Source organism: Pogona vitticeps, chromosome 4, assembly GCF_051106095.1.
Source record: "Pogona vitticeps strain Pit_001003342236 chromosome 4, PviZW2.1, whole genome shotgun sequence".
NCBI lineage: Eukaryota > Metazoa > Chordata > Lepidosauria > Squamata > Agamidae > Pogona > Pogona vitticeps.
The window spans coordinates 215,194,230-215,213,137 of record NC_135786.1 but is presented as its reverse complement, the minus strand read 5'-3'; the positions used below and the strand labels follow the sequence as shown (position 1 = coordinate 215,213,137).

General features: G+C 40.0%; 2 protein-coding genes across 3 annotated transcripts in view; both read left to right on the top strand.

Annotated features, from left to right (window-relative positions):
- The window catches only part of RGS22 (regulator of G protein signaling 22), a 71,894-nt gene extending 64,742 nt beyond the window's left edge, over positions 1-7,152 (top strand). For both annotated transcript variants that reach the window (XM_078393611.1, XM_020785330.3), the window contains 5 exons: positions 730-879; positions 1,396-1,512; positions 2,599-2,707; positions 3,483-3,605; positions 6,963-7,152. In XM_078393611.1, the coding sequence (XP_078249737.1) occupies positions 730-879; positions 1,396-1,512; positions 2,599-2,707; positions 3,483-3,605; positions 6,963-6,979 (516 nt within the window). In that variant the 3' untranslated portion in view covers positions 6,980-7,152. The remainder of the gene's footprint in view (positions 1-729; positions 880-1,395; positions 1,513-2,598; positions 2,708-3,482; positions 3,606-6,962) is intronic.
- Positions 7,153-13,300: 6,148 nt separating this feature from the next.
- On the top strand, positions 13,301-17,706 carry COX6C (cytochrome c oxidase subunit 6C). The gene is made up of 4 exons (XM_078393614.1): positions 13,301-13,471; positions 14,122-14,246; positions 15,363-15,491; positions 17,591-17,706. The coding sequence occupies exons 2-3, from the start codon at positions 14,136-14,138 to the stop codon at positions 15,483-15,485; spliced, it is 234 nt and encodes a 77-aa protein (XP_078249740.1). The 5' UTR covers positions 13,301-13,471; positions 14,122-14,135; the 3' UTR covers positions 15,486-15,491; positions 17,591-17,706.
- Positions 17,707-18,908: the final 1,202 nt, after the last annotated feature.

The following is an 18,908-nucleotide window of genomic DNA, read 5'->3' as shown; positions in this document are numbered from 1 at the left end:
ATGAAATCAGCCACTCAATCTTTTCTGTTTCCCTTGTGATAATTTCCAGAGCCAAAGAATGAAATTCAGCTCTAAAATCTCTTTTCGAAGTATACTTCATTTTATTGGTTCACGGCATTAATGCCTTAATTGAGGTCATTCTTTGAATCTCTGTCTTCCTTTCAAAATTGTTTTTCCCCTCTAGTTTAAAGCAGACTACGCAAAGAGATAGTATCGATTTTAAAATCCCTCAAAGATCTTCATGTGGTCTTAAAACTTCTCCGGAGGCAAAACGCACTTGTTTTTAATGTTTAAAAAGAAGCCCCTTTGTCTGTGTGGTGCAATATTCTGGACAACACTTGGATTAAAAGCAACATTTTTTATGTGGATTATTTTAAAACAAATTTTAAACTGACATTTTAGAAACAAAACTAGTACATCCATCAGTGTTTTAATAATGCAAGCACATGTTTAAGACAATGTTTTAAAAAGAAGGAAAGATTTTCCTAACTGTAGTTAAGGAAGCTTTTTCATCAGCGAGAAACACAAATTGGTGAGAATAAATAAATGTCTAGGTTTGTAATAAAATACTAGGAGACAGTATAGGTGGTAGCAGAGGTTTCTACTGTTTGTTAAAAGGGGGGGGGATTTGCCTCATTATTATGATGAAATACTCTAATTGTCTGCAGTTCTTTTGGTTTCCATGCAGCATTACAGTATGAAATTTACCTTCTTTCCTTCTTGTTTCAGATGACTATTTTTGCACTTCTTTTTAAATTCTGGCCACAATTTTGTGAGTTCCGAGGCAATTTAGCTGATGAGAAGATTTTGCCTCTTTTGGACAAGAGAAGAGAAAAAAAGCTACAAAAAATGAAAAGAGCAAGAGAAGCAGAAGAAAAGGTAAGAGAAGCTAAGCAGTATCTTAGATTTAGACAGTGAAAAACTATTATTCTATGAGTCTGCTTGAAATTCACAGAATTCTCTGATCAAGATCCCTAGTGTGTAGGAAAAATCAGCAGAGACTATGAAATAGTTCAATACAACACATCATAGGATTCTGTAGTCATGGCATTTGAAACAGTGTCAAACTACCATAACTAGGAAGTGTAGATTAGAGACTGGTTTTCTTATTGTCTGAAGTCTCATTAGTTCGTAGAATTGCAGAAATCAACACAAATTTCAGTCTCAGGCAGTTCCACGGGGAGACCCTTTCATAGCTGAGTGGCAGCAGCCAAGACTCTTTTTGTGACAGCTCTAGCAGACCAAATAGATAATATTACCATCAATGCTTGACTGATCTAAGCAACCTGATAAGAATTAATTAAGTATAAAAGTGCATGGTATTGTAAATACCTTGAAACGTGACATATTGGTGTATTTAACCCGACTTAAACTGACGTTTATTTTTATTGCTAGACACAAATGAAGAAATATGCTATGTCTGCAAAGACAGGAAGTACAGGTCTTGAGTCTAGACGAACAAGCAAAAGTGAACTTTCATCTACACCCAGTTTTTCTGGATATGGCCGACAGGTGATTGAATGATACGATATATATAGTTAATATTTTTTGTAACGGGAGTTTCTGATTAATGCTGTTGTGGTGGTATATAAGGACTAGTAACTTTATTTGTATATCGAGGCAGTAGGTATGGATATATCAGTAAATCCTTAATCTAATTTCTAATTTTGGCAGTTACCTTAATAAATAAATATATATTACTAAAGTTGTGGAATTGGCTAGAGCAGCTATTTGATGTAGTCAGCTCCTTTCTTGTAATACATGATTTTGTGGAGAAATCCAATCTGCTCTAATTCATCTATATAAATGCTTACTCTGCTTTCAGTTCAGTTCCTTATCACAAAGCAGAAATTTGTAGAACATATAGTGCTCTGGGGACATATAGTGCTCTATGACTTAGTGTTTACAGGAAAAAACTATGAACTATAAATTGATTTCTGTTATCTGTCTTGCTGGCACGGCTATCATGTTCTTATTTATCTCTTGTACATTTTCTTTTTAAAAAAGACAACGGCTGAAATCTTGTGCAGTTCCAGCAACAGGAACAATGTCACCATCAGTGGCAGATTGTTGCTGATTGAAGGCATCTTTTTGCAATTTGGGACGTGTACATGGTTGTGTATATCCTGAAATCACAGTGTTTAATTGGCAGCAGTTGCCACAGCTGATGATGTCATTCTCATTGATTAATTACATTGTCAGCACAATGACATAAATCATAGCAAAAAAATTGCTAATAGTTAACAAATCCCTGTTTGCAATCCATTTTGTGCACTGTTCCTATGAATTGGTGCACAATGAGGGACGCAAGCAACAGTTTTTTTAACTAGTATCGTTTCCTGCTGCAGTTTACACCATTGTGTCTACACCAGCATAACTAAGCAATAGGATTCTGGCTTTGTGTCATGTTCCTTGATTCTGTGGATTTGCTTTAAATCGTTTTAAAGTGTTTTAAAATAGCCTTAAAGGTGTTTTAATTACCGTAGTCCATCCTGAATTCCTCTGAAATAGGCAGGGGCATAAACAAACAAACAAACAAACAAGCAATCAAGCAAATAAATAAATTGTGTTTCCTTCAATTTTACATGGTTTTTACAGCTTTCCTGGACTTATTCAAAATATCTAGAAGCTCTCCAGCAAGAAAGAGTTCTCCTAAAGATTCAAGACGATCTGGAGAAAAAATCAATAGCATCATCAGCTTATACAGGTCAGCTTTTCCTCAGGTTCTGTGCCTAGAGAATGATGGTTATCTATCCATTTGCTGCTCATTTTCTCACTAACCGCATTAGCAACGTCCGGACATTCTGTATTTCTCCTTCTGACAGTTTTTCAAAAACTTGTCTGTCCTCTGCTATCCATATGCAGAGCATGGCAAAATTACTTCTTTAACTTCCAATTTCCAGAATCTGCCAGCCAGCATGACAGGAACCGTGGCCCCCTGATTTCTTTGTGCCAAAACGATCACATATGTTAAATATTCTTGATATTTACCATCGGGATTGTCAAAGTAGTTGTGGGGTGCTGAAGCATTAGTCTTCTAGATGCTGGACTATAGTTCCTATCATTCCTGGCCATTGGCCATGCTTGCTTCATCTAACGGGATTTGGAGCTCATCAAGTTATGATGGGCTATAAGTTACCTGCCCAATGTAGCCCATCATTCTCTCTACAGTATTTCTGATATACACTTCGTTTTATGATTAGCTTTTATTATGAAGTTTTCTTCAGATGTCCTCAATGCTTGAGTGCCTCTAACTATCTAGTACTCAAGCTTCAACACTCAGACATATACAGTATACAGCATAAGCCATTATGCCATGGCTTTCTGCCTCACAGACCTTCACATCAGTTGTCTTCTGTGCATTTTGTTGATTGGGGCATTTTTAAAAAATAAGCTGCCTTTCTTAATGCTTTTTGCTCTGACAGTTCTGACCTTTTCCACAATTTTCAAATGTTTCTTTGCTTGAATTTTTTTAAATGTAGGTCTCTCATCCATTCTTACATTGAAGAGTGATCATCCAGTACTGCCAGAAAGACCTACTCACACACCAGCCTTTACCTCAGCTTTTGTGAGGCAACATCAATATCCACCGAAAGACAATGAAAGTATGCCTTTAGCATGATTAGTCCTTCACGATGGACTTTACTCAGTGCTTTCCTATCACTAATCTTAATAATGTATTCTCGAAGGCTTTTCATGGCTGGGATATGATGGTTGTTGTAGGTTTTTTGGGCTGTTTGCTGTGTTCTGGAGGTTTTTCTTCCTAACATTTCACCAGCCTCTGTGGCCGGCATCTTCAGAGGACAGGAGTTAGAACTCAGACAGAGTCCTCTGAAAATGCTGGCCACAGAGACTGGTGAAATGTTAGGAAGAAAAACCACCAGAGTACGGTCAAACAGCCCAAAAAACCTACAAAAAATCCTAATAATCCTTGAAATATTCTTGCCAATGCTTTGTTGGAAGTAAATATAATAGGATCCTCTGTCCTTGGGGAATTGATTCCAAGCTGTGGATAATAGCAAACACTATATATACAATGGTTAAAAATAATAATCTAAAACTACTTATTTTTATGATGTAATACCAGAACTACCTCCCTCTAGTGGCTAGTTCTGGTAAATACATTGTGAAAATACATATTTCTACCTTTTTCTTTTAATATTTTCAAACTGTAGAGGTGTGAAACTGAGGATACTGATCCCATGGATATGAGGGTCCTACTGTACATATCAGGGTGTAATCACACTGGCATAGAGCCCACATTTTGAACTATTTGCAGCATGGTCTAGTGCAGGAGTCTCCAACCCCTGATCTGTGGCCCGGTGCTGGTCCGTGGCATTTGCAGGACTGGGCCATGGAGACAGATGTCCTGCCCCCCTGCACGCACTCCCCCCATGCACACTCACATGCACAAGCACACCCCATCCACCTGCAAGCATGCCCTGCACATCTGCACATGTGCAAGTGCGCACCTCACCCACCTGCAAGCATGCTGAACCCCTGTGGGAGCAGGGGTGACCCCCCACAGATCCCTCCAACCAGTCCAGTTTGGAAAAGGTTAGGGACCACTAGCTCTACTGCAAGCTATTTTCTGGTGATCACAAGATATACAGGGAATAGGGCTCTAACACAACCCAGTTCTACTATTTTTTGAGACTAGGCTGGAGTGACTTGATGACAAATGAAAGGATTGCTTTGAGGATGATCCCTTCCCTTTCCAATGCACTGAGACGCCTACCTTTTTTGTCATCTGATCACACCCTCAACTATTTGAATAGTTTCTTTATCTACTGTTGGGTCAGATCCTATCATTGATATATGCTAGCTTTAGTGGTGCAGCATAAACTGTAGTGGCAAATTGCTACCATTGATGGAGCCAATCGTGGTGCCTCGCATAGCAAGGTTAATCCGTTCCGGATTAACCTTCGCTATGCTGAAGCATCGCTGAACGGGGCAGCGATTTCCATTGGAACGCATTAAACATTGTTTAATGCGTTCCAAATGGGCCAAATACTCACCGTTCAGCGATGCTTCAGGATGGCCGGCAGCCATTTTCGCGCCCTCGCCTCGCCGAACAGCTGATCAGCAGGGGTCGTTTTGCGAAGATCGGTAAGCGAAACGCTTACCGGTCTTCGCAAAGCGAATTTTTCCCCATTAAAAAAAGTTGAGTGATCGCATTAGCGATCCGAAAAAACGGATCGCTATGCGATTTCATCGTTATACGGTGCGCTCGTTAAGCGAGACACCACTGTACTTGCATTCCTTGTCACATGCAGCAATTCCTTAACTACTGGTAATTTATGCCATTGCACTTATGTTGACATAAGTAATAGGATTCCAGGCACACAATTTGAAATGAAGTTGATGCTGTTAACTGATACTGAAACCAGATGTATCTTTACCTGAAACAGTGCAGTAAACAGTAAGCATTTACTATCTGAATATTATCTATATCTGCTGTCAGAACTATCTACTCTCCTAAGAGGTTCTGCAGAGTAAGCCATATCATGAGGCAAAATGATACCATGGTAGCCTTCCAGTTGTTCCTTGTAAACCTGCTGCCTACTCCCCTCTCTTGGAAGACAGAGCTCTGTGTAAATTGGCATGCTGCCCTCAGGTCTGCTGGTGGATCTTTTTTAATTGCTCTTGTTAAGTGCCATGTGTTGCTTCCAGTTTACAGTGAACCTATGGATAATCACCTTCAAAAGGTTTTATCCTTAATCACCCTGAGTTGCAGAATTAGGTAATTGGGTAGTACTTCCTTTATTGATCTCATCTTAGATCTTCTTTTTTTCCTACTGCTTTCTATCTTTCTGGCATTATTATCTTTTCCAGAGAGATTTGCCTTGTGATACATTGTTTTCAATCACCAGTGGTGAAATAAAATTTAGCTGTTTATCAAATAGGCAGAATTCTTTTTTTTTTTTTTTTTTTGCTAAAACCCAGATTACACCAGACACATTAAAAAAACCCAAGTCACACCTAAAGCAGTTCTTTAAACATTCATATTGCTTGAGGTTAAAGCTCTTTTGAAAATTGCAATTGGTATTACATATTTTAGTTGTTATAAAGCTGTCATAAAGTTTTAAAAGGCCATTTCTGACATTACATAGCCCACTAGCCATACTCACAAGTAGAGAAGCAAATGGAAAGAAGACGTTCTTAACAAGATGTATAAAAAGGACCAAAATACATATTTATTTGTCTGTTTGTCTATTTGTCTTATTTATAGACCATCTTTCTCCCAATAAAGAGATGCAAGGTGGCTCACAGTATTAAAAATAGTAGAATTAAAACCACATTGAGTTATACATCAAAAGCCATTAAATTAAAAAATTGATTAAAATACATTGAATTATTTTTAAAAATATGAAATATTAAAAACTATCTCAACTAAGAAATGGCATTCAGTGACTCACTCATGATTGTTAAAAGCCTGCCTGAAAATGTGGGTCTTCAGCTGTCAGGGGAAGTGTGCCAACCTGACCTGCTGAGGGAGAACACTTCATAACCTGGATATGGAATATGGATATAATTTAATTTCTGTTAATCTAAAAGTGCATAGGGAAGACGTTCATAGTAAATGGAAGATGTTCATATCATTAAGTGTGAAATGGGCCTAAACATTGTATATAACAACCTGAGTTTGCAAATATGAACAATCTTGGTCAGAATCCTGTTCATTTATATGACTCCAAAAGGCAAGCTATTCTTCCTGCTATCAGCTGCACACACTGGTCGCAAAACTGGGTATGCCACATTTTCTGTGTTGAATTATATGGGAGACAGCCTGTTGGAGGAGAAAAAATAATACGTGATTGCTTTTTCATTTGCGTTTTTTTCTCATTTGAATTTCATCCCATCATCATTAAAATTATTTGTTCTTTTTTTCTCTCACAGCTATGATTTAATTGTTACATTTTGATATTATATCAATACTCTGGCTCTTTCTCCTTTACCAGGAACTTCAAGACCTTAAATAAGAAATGTGATGAAGAAATCTTGGATTTGAAGCAGCGCTAGGAACCGTCTACAGTTGAAATAAACTAATGAGGGCCAGTGGCTTGCACTAATACTCAGGATTAATGATCATCTTCTGATAGAGCTGTCAAGAATGGAGAAATCCTGTTCTTGCTATTCTCCCTCACCCCACCCACACCCTCTTTGGGAAGGAAGGATTGTCCATCAACATGATCACAAAGTAGAAATGGGGACAAACTGCCAAAATGGTGGTTCGTCTTGGTTTGTGGTTCATTAAAATTGACAAACCACATAATTACTAATGTTTTACCCATGGGTATCTTAAAAGAGAGAGATAGGGAGAGAGAGCGAGAGCGCTGACCCACCTGCCCCCTTCCCACTATCCCCATTGCCTCCCTACCTTATCCTGTTGCCTCTGCTGATGCCGTTGCTGCCATCTCTGCTGCTGCCTCCTCACTGCTGGCGTTACTGTCTTTGCAGACAGAGGCAGCAGCTTCCATTCTGGCAACCTAAGCCTTCCCTCTCTGCCTATAGGCCCACCGATTAGCTGTTTGGTGGGTGCAGAGGCAGAGAGGCAAGGCTAGGCTGCCAGAACGGAAGCTGCCATTCCAGCATCTTAGCCTTCCCTCTCTGCCTAAGGGGATGCATAAAAAAAACAGGTAAATATTTGTCCTTTCATATTCATTGGGGGGGGTGTTTCAGAATTGATGAATACGCAGCAACAGATATTCAACGAATCAGTGGTTTCCTACAAATATTGCGATTTGTTTTTTATTTGTTGTCATGTCTGTCACAAAGTATTTTTAAGGATGAGTGACAGTGTAGAGTGCGCATCTTTCAGGCACAAGGTCCCAGATTCAATCTCTGGCATCTTCTGGTAGGACAGGAAAGGACTACTGCCTTTTCTGGCAGTCAGTGTAGACAATACTGAATTTAGATGCATCTGTAGTCTGATTAAATTAGGTATCTGTCTTCATGGTTGTTGTGGGTTTTTCGGGCTCTTCGGCCGTCTTCTGAAGTTTGTTCTTCCTAACGTTTCACCAGTCTCTGTGGCCACAACAACCATTAGATCTCGGCAGTGAAAGCCTTCGCGAATACATATCTGTCTTCAGTCCCTTTAAAATATATACTTTATTAATAAGGTACTGGTGGAGGATCTGAGTGACAAAGAGAGGGGTGTGATTCATGGGTGTGATTAATCATCTGGGATTAATCATCTGGGATTTGCTAGTGAATGGAAATGAGGTTAGATTCCCTTACTGCCACTTCATTCTTGTTTTTCAAGATACAAGGGGAATCAAGGCATTATCTCTTGTATTTGAACATGCTGAAGTGCCAATACCAGAGGCTCAGAGTCATCTCAAGAATGGGAATCATAATTCATTGGTGAGGTAAATACTGTATGTAGCATGTGCCAAGTCCCATAGATAGAGTTTACAAGCTGCCTATTCAGGAGCTGTAACAATGGCCAAACAACAGACCTACTTTGGTTGTGACCAGGTCCTCCTTGAGAGTATTTACTGGAGGACAAGAGAGAGGTTGTGTGTCTGTTCTCCAAAGAAGCCAGTGATGTTTTCAATCAGCAAATAAACTTGGTTCAATACGTAACAGCATTCTTTTTGATGGCACTATTTGGCACCATTACCTTGAAGTAATGTTCCTGGCTTTGTTAGCCCTCTCCTTTAAAATCTGTGTTAGATAGAAATAAACATTCAACATTGTAGGTATTTCATTATTGTGCTATACCACTCCTGTTTCTTTTCCATTTTAGCAGATTTGCAGAACACGAGTCTCCTTCTACCAGATGTGGCAGACTTGTAAGGTTTCCTCTAAATTCTCAGATTACATATACAAAGCAATCAAACATAATAATGGACCAGACTGCTAGGCCAGGTTGTAGACCATCTCAGCTGGGCAATTTATCAACTAAACTTTTTAAAAAATCTGCTTCCTTAGGATCTTTTCACTGCTCATCTTCACTGCACATTTGGAAGGTGTAAAACACTGGAAAGTCATGGCATTTTTACTTCGCATGTAGGGTATCAATGTATATCCTTCCTTTAATGGAAAAACTGACTCACCAAACAGCTGGCAAAACAGATAAGTGTTTTAATATAAAATGGCACCTGCTTGTTTCTTTAGTAGATGAAAAATCCTTCATTAGACAAACCAAAATTAATCCAGTTATAGGCAGAGTAATAGTCTTCTTCAAAAAACAAACATGTGATATATTTTAAAGCTTATACACATAACAATACAGTACTTGTGTTTCCTGACCCTACACATTTAAAACATTGATGCTCTTTTGGAGGGGCAGAGTAATTCAGTAGTTAATGGCATTACAATAAAATATCTTTTGAGAAAAAAACATGCTTTTGAAAAACTGGAATACAACTAGCACTGAAAGATCAGCAGTATCCTGTTTGCTTTGATTTCAGAGCTAAAACCTGATGCTCTTAAGTGTTCCTCTGTTCCTATGGGAGTATATACAACAATAGTGACCCAACCATTTATACAGAAAAATTATCCTGGAACATGGTACAAAAGTGCAATTCTGAAGAATTTATGAAGGCTTTCACGGCTGGGATCGGATGGCTGAACAGCCTGAAAACGTTACAACAACCATCTGAAGAATTTAACTTGTTTGTATCATAAGTGTTCATTATGAATGTACTGTCATGGTAATTGAAGTACAAACAAGGCCGCTCACAAGAATGAACTATGGAAACATTTCAAACGATGAATTTCAGGGGAATTATTTGCCAAATTACTAAGACCTTTGGGTTTATTTGTGTCAAGCCTTCTGTGACACTTGGAACTTTCTGTAAGCCTTGGAATTTTAACCCTACTAAAAAGCTCTGGCACTGCGTTCTCCATGTTCACAACTCTTTCTCACATCAGAGATTTAAAAGTCCAATATAAAAAGTCGTAATGGTTTTAATGGCCATGACAATCACTGGTACCCATCATCTACATTTGGTCCAGAAGATGCACAAGCTGATCTGACATTCTTTTGTTTGCTTCCATCGTCGTGTGATTACTCCAGAAATTAAAACATGCAGTCCTTGAAACAACTTCAAAGGCTCCATGTGCACTTTTGCTGGATCAGCCCTTTTATTGGTGCATGTTTTCCATTTGTCTTCCACATCTTGTTCTTACTGATGCCTTTCTAGAATTTCATTTATATATATTACAGCTCTGGTTGGTGAGACAAGCTAATTAATACTGGAATGGAGGCTATGGACTGTCGCAATCTCGTGCTGTCTGCTTCAGAGTGGGAAGCAGAAGCAGCCACAATTTTTTCACCATTATGTATACAGTTTCTACCAGCCAGAGGCTCGCTATATACGTAAGTCTTAGGAAAATGTACACCAAATTCATTCAATCAAAATAGATTTAACTGGGACTGTTTATGGTGTTATCTATTGCCAGTTCTGTTAATCACTAAGCTCAAACATGTCAACGCAGAGGAAACATGAGATCCACTATTTCTTAATTAGATTCTTTTCTAACAACACAATAAAGTAGAAACAGGCCATTTTTCAATGGGAAACACTGATGCCAAGTCTAGTCTAAACTTTAAAAACTTCAGTTTATGGAGGTTTGTAAACGGGAAGGTCTTTTTCCCCCCTTGCCTTGACGTGAGGGTAAGAACTGCCTAAATCTGAAAGACCAACACTCTCACCAGAAATATAGATATATAGATATAGATTTAGAAGAGATAGCTGCTTCAGGCTGAGCTGGCATATCAGGCAAAAACAAAACAAAAATTTAAAAAATGAGGACAGAAATGTGGCACCTTGAAGACTAATTGCTATACTGTACTGTATTTTAGTGAGCTTTCACTTGTCCATACAGCCTTTAGTCTTTAAGGTGCTACAACGTTTTTGTCTTTTTTATTTTTAAAGATACAGTATATAGATGATATAGATATATCTACTGTAGTTTCAGCACTGGTGGGCCAGATCTCACTTTGCCTTTTTCTGCCCGTCTTGTAGACAACAATCAGCTCTTGAGCATTAAGGAAAATAAAATATTGTGGTTTTTTTGGTACTTGAGCACTTTTTGCCCCCCAAGGCAAGAGGCAAACCTGAGTTGCACACCCGCTGTTTTTGTGTTTTGAAAAATGCTGCAGTTATTACTATTATTTGGTTGTAAAATAACATTTCTAAGTGTAATCTAATACATCTAAGTGTGGCTAATCCATTCAACACATTTGGCCAAATTTGGGGACTTTAAAAAAACCTGCTAGTTTGTACTTCAGATGTGCAGGTAGCATGCACCTCTTCCCGTTTGGACCATGAACCACCAGTGATTTTTCTGATGTTTGTACAACCAGAGTTGACAAGCAGTCATAAACTATTGATGTATTGGCCAGGCTGGTGAGTAGTTCTGATAAAATCCTGCAAACATTTTTAAATCGGCTTGGTTCACTCCATAAAGAGCCAACTGTTAAACCATTTGGTTTAAAAAAATTAAGAATAAATAAAACTGCAGTAACGTGTGACCTATTGGTGTTATTTTGTTTTTTACTATTGCACTGTATTGATCAAGTACAATACAAATAAAAATCATAATTAACATGCTTTTACTTTGGGCACATTTTATTTAATTGCCAATTTAAAATACCTGTTCTTAATGATTCTATAGCATATTTGACCAGATGTTAACTTCAAGACAGACGTTTGTCTGAAATTGTTCACACAAGAGGAGCAACCCTGGTTTTGACTATAGGTCCAACGAAACTAGCAGCTGGACTTGTGTTTACATTTCTTAAAGCACAGTGTTCGCTGTTTAACAAAGATGATGGCAGTTTTGCCATTTCAAGTTTAATTTGTGCCAAGGAGCACTCCCATAATGAGAAAAATGTGTGCTCTATGAGAAAAAAATGTTATGTTCAAAATGATGGATGGCGCTGTGGTAAAGATCTGATAGGGCTTATTCCTTGAACTTGGAAAAGTTATTTTTTAAGACTACAACAACTGGAATCTACCAGAGCTGTTAACACTTCTAGGCTATAATCCTAAACAAATTAGGGCTTGCAGGCTCATATAAAAGCATTTGCATCCCTATATATCCACTGCAACTTTTTCTGGACAATATTTCCCTCCCACAGGTTTTGGTCAGCAGGCTGGTACTTATATATAGACAGCCCTAAATCTTAAAACAACTAACCTCTGATAAGAGGTCACACAACCTGGATCTAAAAGAGTGGCCTTTTAGACCAGATGAGCGGGGTACAAACAAACAAACAAACAAACAAACAAATAAATAAATAAATAAATCCTGCTGTAGAACAGAATGCCATCTCTGTCCCCACATCTATTGTGACAGGACCATTACAGCTCCAAACATGGTTACCTACAATAGGAGGAGCTCCTTTACATGTTAGTATAACTAAATGCCATCTTCTGTCAGCCGTGCCCTTCTGTCTAGGGGCGACCAGAACAATCTATACAAAAGAGAATCAATGGACACCAGAAATAAGAGCAGGCAACCGTCAGACTGAAAAACACATCCTAGAACCTGCTTCATTGATCTCAAAAAGGAAGTTTCAAGGGGTGGTTTGAAAGATAGACACTGAATTGGGACATATCCACAAATTTCAGCCTGCAATTGGTGGTTTAAACAGTACCTCGATTCTATATACCCAGAAACTGGTTTACAAAACCATCTTGTGTACAGGAAAAAAAGTTTCCTTTTCCGAATCACTCTGGCCACCGCATGACTCTTTTTTTTCAAAACTCTACTCCTTGCTTCGATAATTCAGAGGGATTTAAAAAAAGCCTAGCCATTTTAAAGAAAAAAGCGTTAACAGTTGCGTGCTAGCCCTCAACTCACAGTTAATTACGTTGCCAGACTCTTCATGTAATCAACACTTCAAAGGTTAATTACTAGTATAAATAATGCAATTGTCATCTTCTATACCCCCATTGCACACTTGTTTCCTTCCGGGCGAGCAGCTACACTACCCTAGACGCACTTGGGGACGAAATGTTGCACCATTTATGGTTGAAGAAGTGGGACTGCAATACAGGAATCCTCATGCTATAATGACTCTACTACTCTTCAAGACATCACAAGGTTTTTGGTCTGCTTTATTACATGCTAAAACAGACCAACACCACTACTTTTTGGGGGGGGGGGCGGGAAAGAGAAATAACGCCTTGACGCAGAAAGGAGAACAGCCCCTCCCTCGCCCTTACCTACGATGTGCTCCTCCCATTCTTGGTTGGAGGAAGCTCCGCTTCTTGAGGAAGTTTGACCTGAGCGCTTGCCGTAGTCGAGGCAAGCCGCCGGGACGCGCGTGCGCCAATCCAGCCTGCGCTTGTTGAGGGTGAAGGAGGAAGGACAAACGTCGCTCCTTTGGCGACAGAGGCGGACCGTTTCGGGCTAGGCCGAGGAAGGTGAGCGTCGCCCTGCCGGCCGGCCCTCCTCTTGTCGCTCCTCGGCTGTTTCCTGGGGCTTCTCGGCGTCCTTGAAGGGCCAGGTGGGCGCCCCTCAGGTCGGGGGTTGGGCGAGGAGAGGCGGAAGGGAGAGGAAGGGCAGGCAGGGCGAGTCCTGGGCCCGGGCGGCGCCTCTCCTCTCTGCCCTACCGGCACGGGGCCAGGCGTGTGGTTGCGTCTCCTCTAGTACTGCCGCGGGAGGGCATTCCTCTGCCTCTTCCCACCCAGGGTGAACCGCCTGGCAGCCTTCACTGGGTCTCCCTTCATCAGAGGCTTGACTAGCGTCCAAGAGCAGGAAAAATGGTTCACCATCATTACCATTATCACCTTAGAACTGCAGAGCTGGAAGGGACCCTGTGGATCATCCGAGGCCTGCACCTGCCAAGGAGGCCCAGTGGGGAATCGAGCTCCCAACCTCCGGCTCTGCAGCCAGAACCAATATGGCCTTAGAGAAGGCCGTGGGGACCTTGGTTTTATTTTAAGCTGCGCATGGGTGCACACACACACCTTTAGGGGGGGTAAAGGAAATGGGGGCCCCTTCATTGGTCACCTCCGTTTCTCCTCTGCACATGAAGGAGTAAAAAAATTCATTCCACAGGCTTCCATTTTGAATAAAATTGTTCTGTTTTTCTTTGTACTTGATGAAGATATTGTGATAAAAAAGCCTGTTTTGGTTTAATTTTTTGCTTTTTAGGAGAAGACGCCACCATGTCTGCTTTGTTACCAAAACCTCAGATGAGAAATCTCTTGGCCAAACGTACCAGAATCTTTAGCTCCATAGGTGCTGCCATTACTGTATTGGTTTCAGTCTCATACTGGGTAAGATGTTGGTGGGAACAAGATGTGTTTAGGAAATCACTTTCTTTTAACATTAATTTGTAATTTTATGCACAATTGTTATGGGCTGTCAGGTTGAAAACGACTTACAGCAACCCTAACAGGGTTCCCAAGGTAAATGAGGTATTTAAGGGGTGGTTTTACCAGTTCCAATCACCCAGCGAGTTTCAGTGACTGAGGGGGCATTCAGACCCAGACCACTTGAATCCTAGTCCGTCACTGTATCCACTACAGCAGTGGTCCCCAACCTTGGGCCTCCAGATGTTCTTGGACTACAACTCCCAGAAGCCTTCACTACCACCTCTGCTGGCCAGGATTTCTGGGAGTTGAAGTCCAAGAACATCTGGAGGCCCAGGGTTGAGGACCACTGCACTACAGTACCCTGGGTATCATTGGGTATGCATACAGTGGTGCCTCGCTTTACGATTGCCCCGTTTAATGACGAAACCGCATTACGATGAACTTTTTGTGATCGCAAAACGATGTTTCCTATGGGGGAATTTCGCTTTGCGATGATCGGTTCCCTGCTTTGGGAACCGATTCTTTGCAAAATGACAATTTTCCAACAGCTGATCGGCGGTTTCAAAATGGCCGCTGGGTAAACAAAATGGCCCCTGCTGTTTTCTGGGACAGATTCCTCGCTGCACAGGCAGCGAAAATGGCCGCCTTATGGAGGATCTTCGCTGGACAGTGAGTTTACAGTCCTTTGGAATGTATTAAATGGGTTTTAATGCATTACAATGGGTTTTTGCTTTTTGCATTACGTTTTCGTTCTACAGCGATTTCGCTGGAATGAATTAATGTCGTAACGAGTGGCACCACTGTACTTGCCTAGAAATAAATTCCAAAGGATTCAGAGAGGCTGTACCTCCTTAGTCCAGATGCCTGGAAAATGGCAGCCTTGATGAAGATGCAGTATTTCATTAAAGCATCAGTATGACTTCAGATAGTATTTTGTATGCACTCCAATTCTTGAATGATTCAGATTGCACAGATGTTGGCTGAAGCATAAAGGTCTCTGATGGGGAATATTTGGTTCAACTTTTAGATAAATTGTTGAATTGTATGTATCTATTTGTATGTATCTATTTGTTTCAGTATTTTATAGCTGAAAACAGGGCAAAAGTATATGCAGAGTTCTATAGGACCTATGATCCCCAAAAGGATTTTGAGGAAATGAGAAAAGCTGGAGTATTTCAGAACGTGCCACCTGATGACTGATCATAGGCAGGTATCCTTGGATAATGTGCAAGTAATTTAAGATGTTTAATTATTGTAAATGCACATTTCTTTTTGACAAAGAATTATGAACTTTTTGGCCTCTTGCCCTGCTTCATAATTTGAGACACTGCACCATCATGACTTCATATTGATTTAATTTTCTTATTTGCTTATTCTCTGTTTTTATAATAGTATATTTTTGTTTTGTTATGCCTTGTTACTTTGCATTGTTAAGCACCGAGACTAGTGCTGGGGCACTATCGGGGTGGGGTGCTATGTAAATGAAATAAATGAATGAATAAATAGATTGATAGTACAATATGCTGTATTACCCAGGTGGCTACAGAGTGGGTAGCCATCTTTCAGTAAGCTTTTCTATATAACATTGAGTTCTAACTATTTTTTAATAAATCAAATTTGATTTTTTAAATTGTGTTCAATATGCCACCACTTCATAATGTAATATGCTTTGTATTGAAAAGCAGTGTCGGTGAAAAAAACAAACAGGAAAAGTGACAATGGCAAATACGTTGGGCCCAGAAAATAAAATTATAGAGCAAGTGGGATAGATATTGTCTAGCATACGTTTTTCAAACTGTGTACAGGATGTCTGTTCAGCTTTGCATCCACCAGACCACCAGTAGCCGAAAGTTAGTTTGCCTTGAGTTCTTTTGCCTCACTCTTCTGAGATTACTATCAGTTCTTTTGTTTCTCTCTTCTCTGGGTATTACCAGTGTAGTACTGTATAGCGGTTAGAGTGCTGAACTACAAATCAGGAAGTTTGGGGTTTACTAGGAGACATTAGGCCATAGTCACACATTTTCAGCCTTACCTGTGGGGGTACCATTCCCAAGGTTGCTAAACTGTTGGCTTAATCTACAGTAGAGGGCAAACCCTCCTGGATGATGTCACAGCTGCTTCTGAGGGGCATGACTGCCCACCATTCTTCTTTCTCATAGGTGATAGAGAGCTTGCTTAATTGCCCTTCCTTGGGCCAATCATAATGGCATTATGTAACCATTGTCCTATCTGAACTCTGTCAACTATCTGTGAGCTTGTAAGGTTAATAAAAGCACAGTCCTCCTGGGGGCAGGGCAGAGGAGACTTTTCACTCTGCTTCCTCAGACTAGTCGCCCATCAGGAGCACTGCTAGCAGACATCCCTGTGTGTGGCTTACTTCTTTAACTTCTATCTCTAAGAGACTATTTGCTATCCTAATTATCTGGTGATCATCACAAAGCCCATCAGCCTTCTCACTTCGTGACTCCAACACTTACTTATCTCACAGAGTTGCTGTGAGAGTGAAAGTGGAGAGGAGAAACTTATGTATGGTCCCTTGAGCTCATTATAGAAAAAGTGGGATAAACATGAAAGAAACAGACAAGCAAATAAATAATAATGTCCCTTCGTGATTTTTGGTCTTTTCTTAAGAGAAGCAAAGGAAAGTAGATCAAGAAAAGCAATACCTGCAGAGCCAGTCTTTTAGGGAAGAGGTCATTCATTGTTCCTCCTTGACAGGGGCTGGACTCAGTGATCTGTAGGGTCTCTTTGAGCTCTGAATTATATTGCTGCATTTGTATTTTCAGCCCTTTTTCAAAACTCAGTTGATGAAAGCATAGGTTTGTTAAGCTGCACTGGTGCAGCTTATTGTACATGCAGTTGCATTTCATTTCATTGTATATAAACAAAAAAGTAGTAATTTTAAGCTTTAACCTTTGACACCTTTATTATATAAACTAGAAGTCATGGAGCATTTAAAAAAACACTGGGTAATACCCTGTTGCTTAGCATAGTATGTTGCACTAGATTTGTTGCGCTAGAGTAGATTTAGTGTCAACCTCTGTAAGTTCTGTTGTTTCAGATGGACCTACTATAGTTGCACTTACTGTGTTAAAGTAAATTGTAGAAAGAGTTAGGTCCATTTAATTAGTAGAACTTAGAGGAGTTGATTTGCCAAATCCCCACCAATTTAGTGGGTTTTCTCTAGCACAACTTATTTTGCTAAGAAACAGGATTTCAGCCACTGTATAAACAGCAGTATAGAAAAAAAGTCTCTTGAAAAGAACAGAACCTTAATGCTAACATTTTTGTGTTTTTTCTTTCAGACTTGGTTACTTGACAACTGAACATAAGTGTTCCAGTGGTTGACCTGTACCTTTAAATCTTTAATGCACATCACGTACTATAGTATTGTTCGTGAAATAAAGTACTTATGTCAAAACCTCTGAAATTCTTTGCTTCATAGCATAACAACATTGTTAAGCTGAGCAGAGAGATAAAAGTTATATTAGTCACAAAACTTTAATGTTCCAGGACTGGAAGACTTCCACAATATCCCACATTCATAAACTGGAGTGGGTTTTTTTTTCAACGAATTTCCTGGCTTTTTAAATTGGACGTTCAAGTGTATATACACAAGACACAAATTCCATCAGCAGCTTCCATCATGTAGAACTATATGTACTGTCATTGCTGGAAGGAAGGCAGAACCAAGAACAGCTGGGATGCGGCTGCAGTCCATCTTTGCCAAAATATTTTCAAGGGCTGTTCTGGACTTAATGAAATAGTGAAGCAAAAGTGTGAATGATTACAACACATACAAGAGAGCCATACACACACTTTAACCTCTTAGGCAAACTAATATTGTCAATTTCTGGTCTGAAAAGGAAACTTCCCAGCAACCCTTGGGGCAGTTTCTTTTTCAAACAGGAAGCTAGGCCTATGCAAGACATGAAGACAGCCAACTGGGCCTTTTCTCAAGGTGAGCACAATTTAGGTGTTTGTAGGGTCTGGGTCTTGTAGGTTGGACTACCAGAAAGGTGAATAATGGGATATATTGGGGGGAGGAGTGCGCATTCACTAGATATGAGAAACTATAATGTTTACCCCCATCAGCCAGGAGCCATGTATTTCCTGGCACAATACTCAGTTAACTTGTGCACTGCCTTGGTAGCCAAGTGACTGGTGCTAATCTGTAGTTTCTAATCTGTAAAGTGTAGTTAATTGTAGAATAAATGAATTGGAAGGGGTCTATAAGGCCATCACGTCCACCCCCTGCTAAATGCAGGAATCCAAATCGAAGCAGATCTGACTGATGGTTGTCCATTTTTCTCTTGAATGTCTCTAGTGTTCAAGTGCTCAGCACCTCCCAAGGTAATGGACTCCATTGTCATACTAATCTAACAGGAAACTTTGATGTCTTTAGCTTCCTGTAGCTTGAGCCCATTATTACATGTCTTGCGCTGTGAGATGATTGAGAACAGATCCTGAGAACAGATCCTGCCCCTCCGCTATATGCCTGTCCTCCTAAGTATTTGAAAAGTGCTACATCTCCCCTTAGTCTTTTCTCAAAGTTAAACATGCACAGTTCTTTCAGACTTTGCACATAGGTCTTGATTTCCAGTTCCTGATCATCCTTGTTGG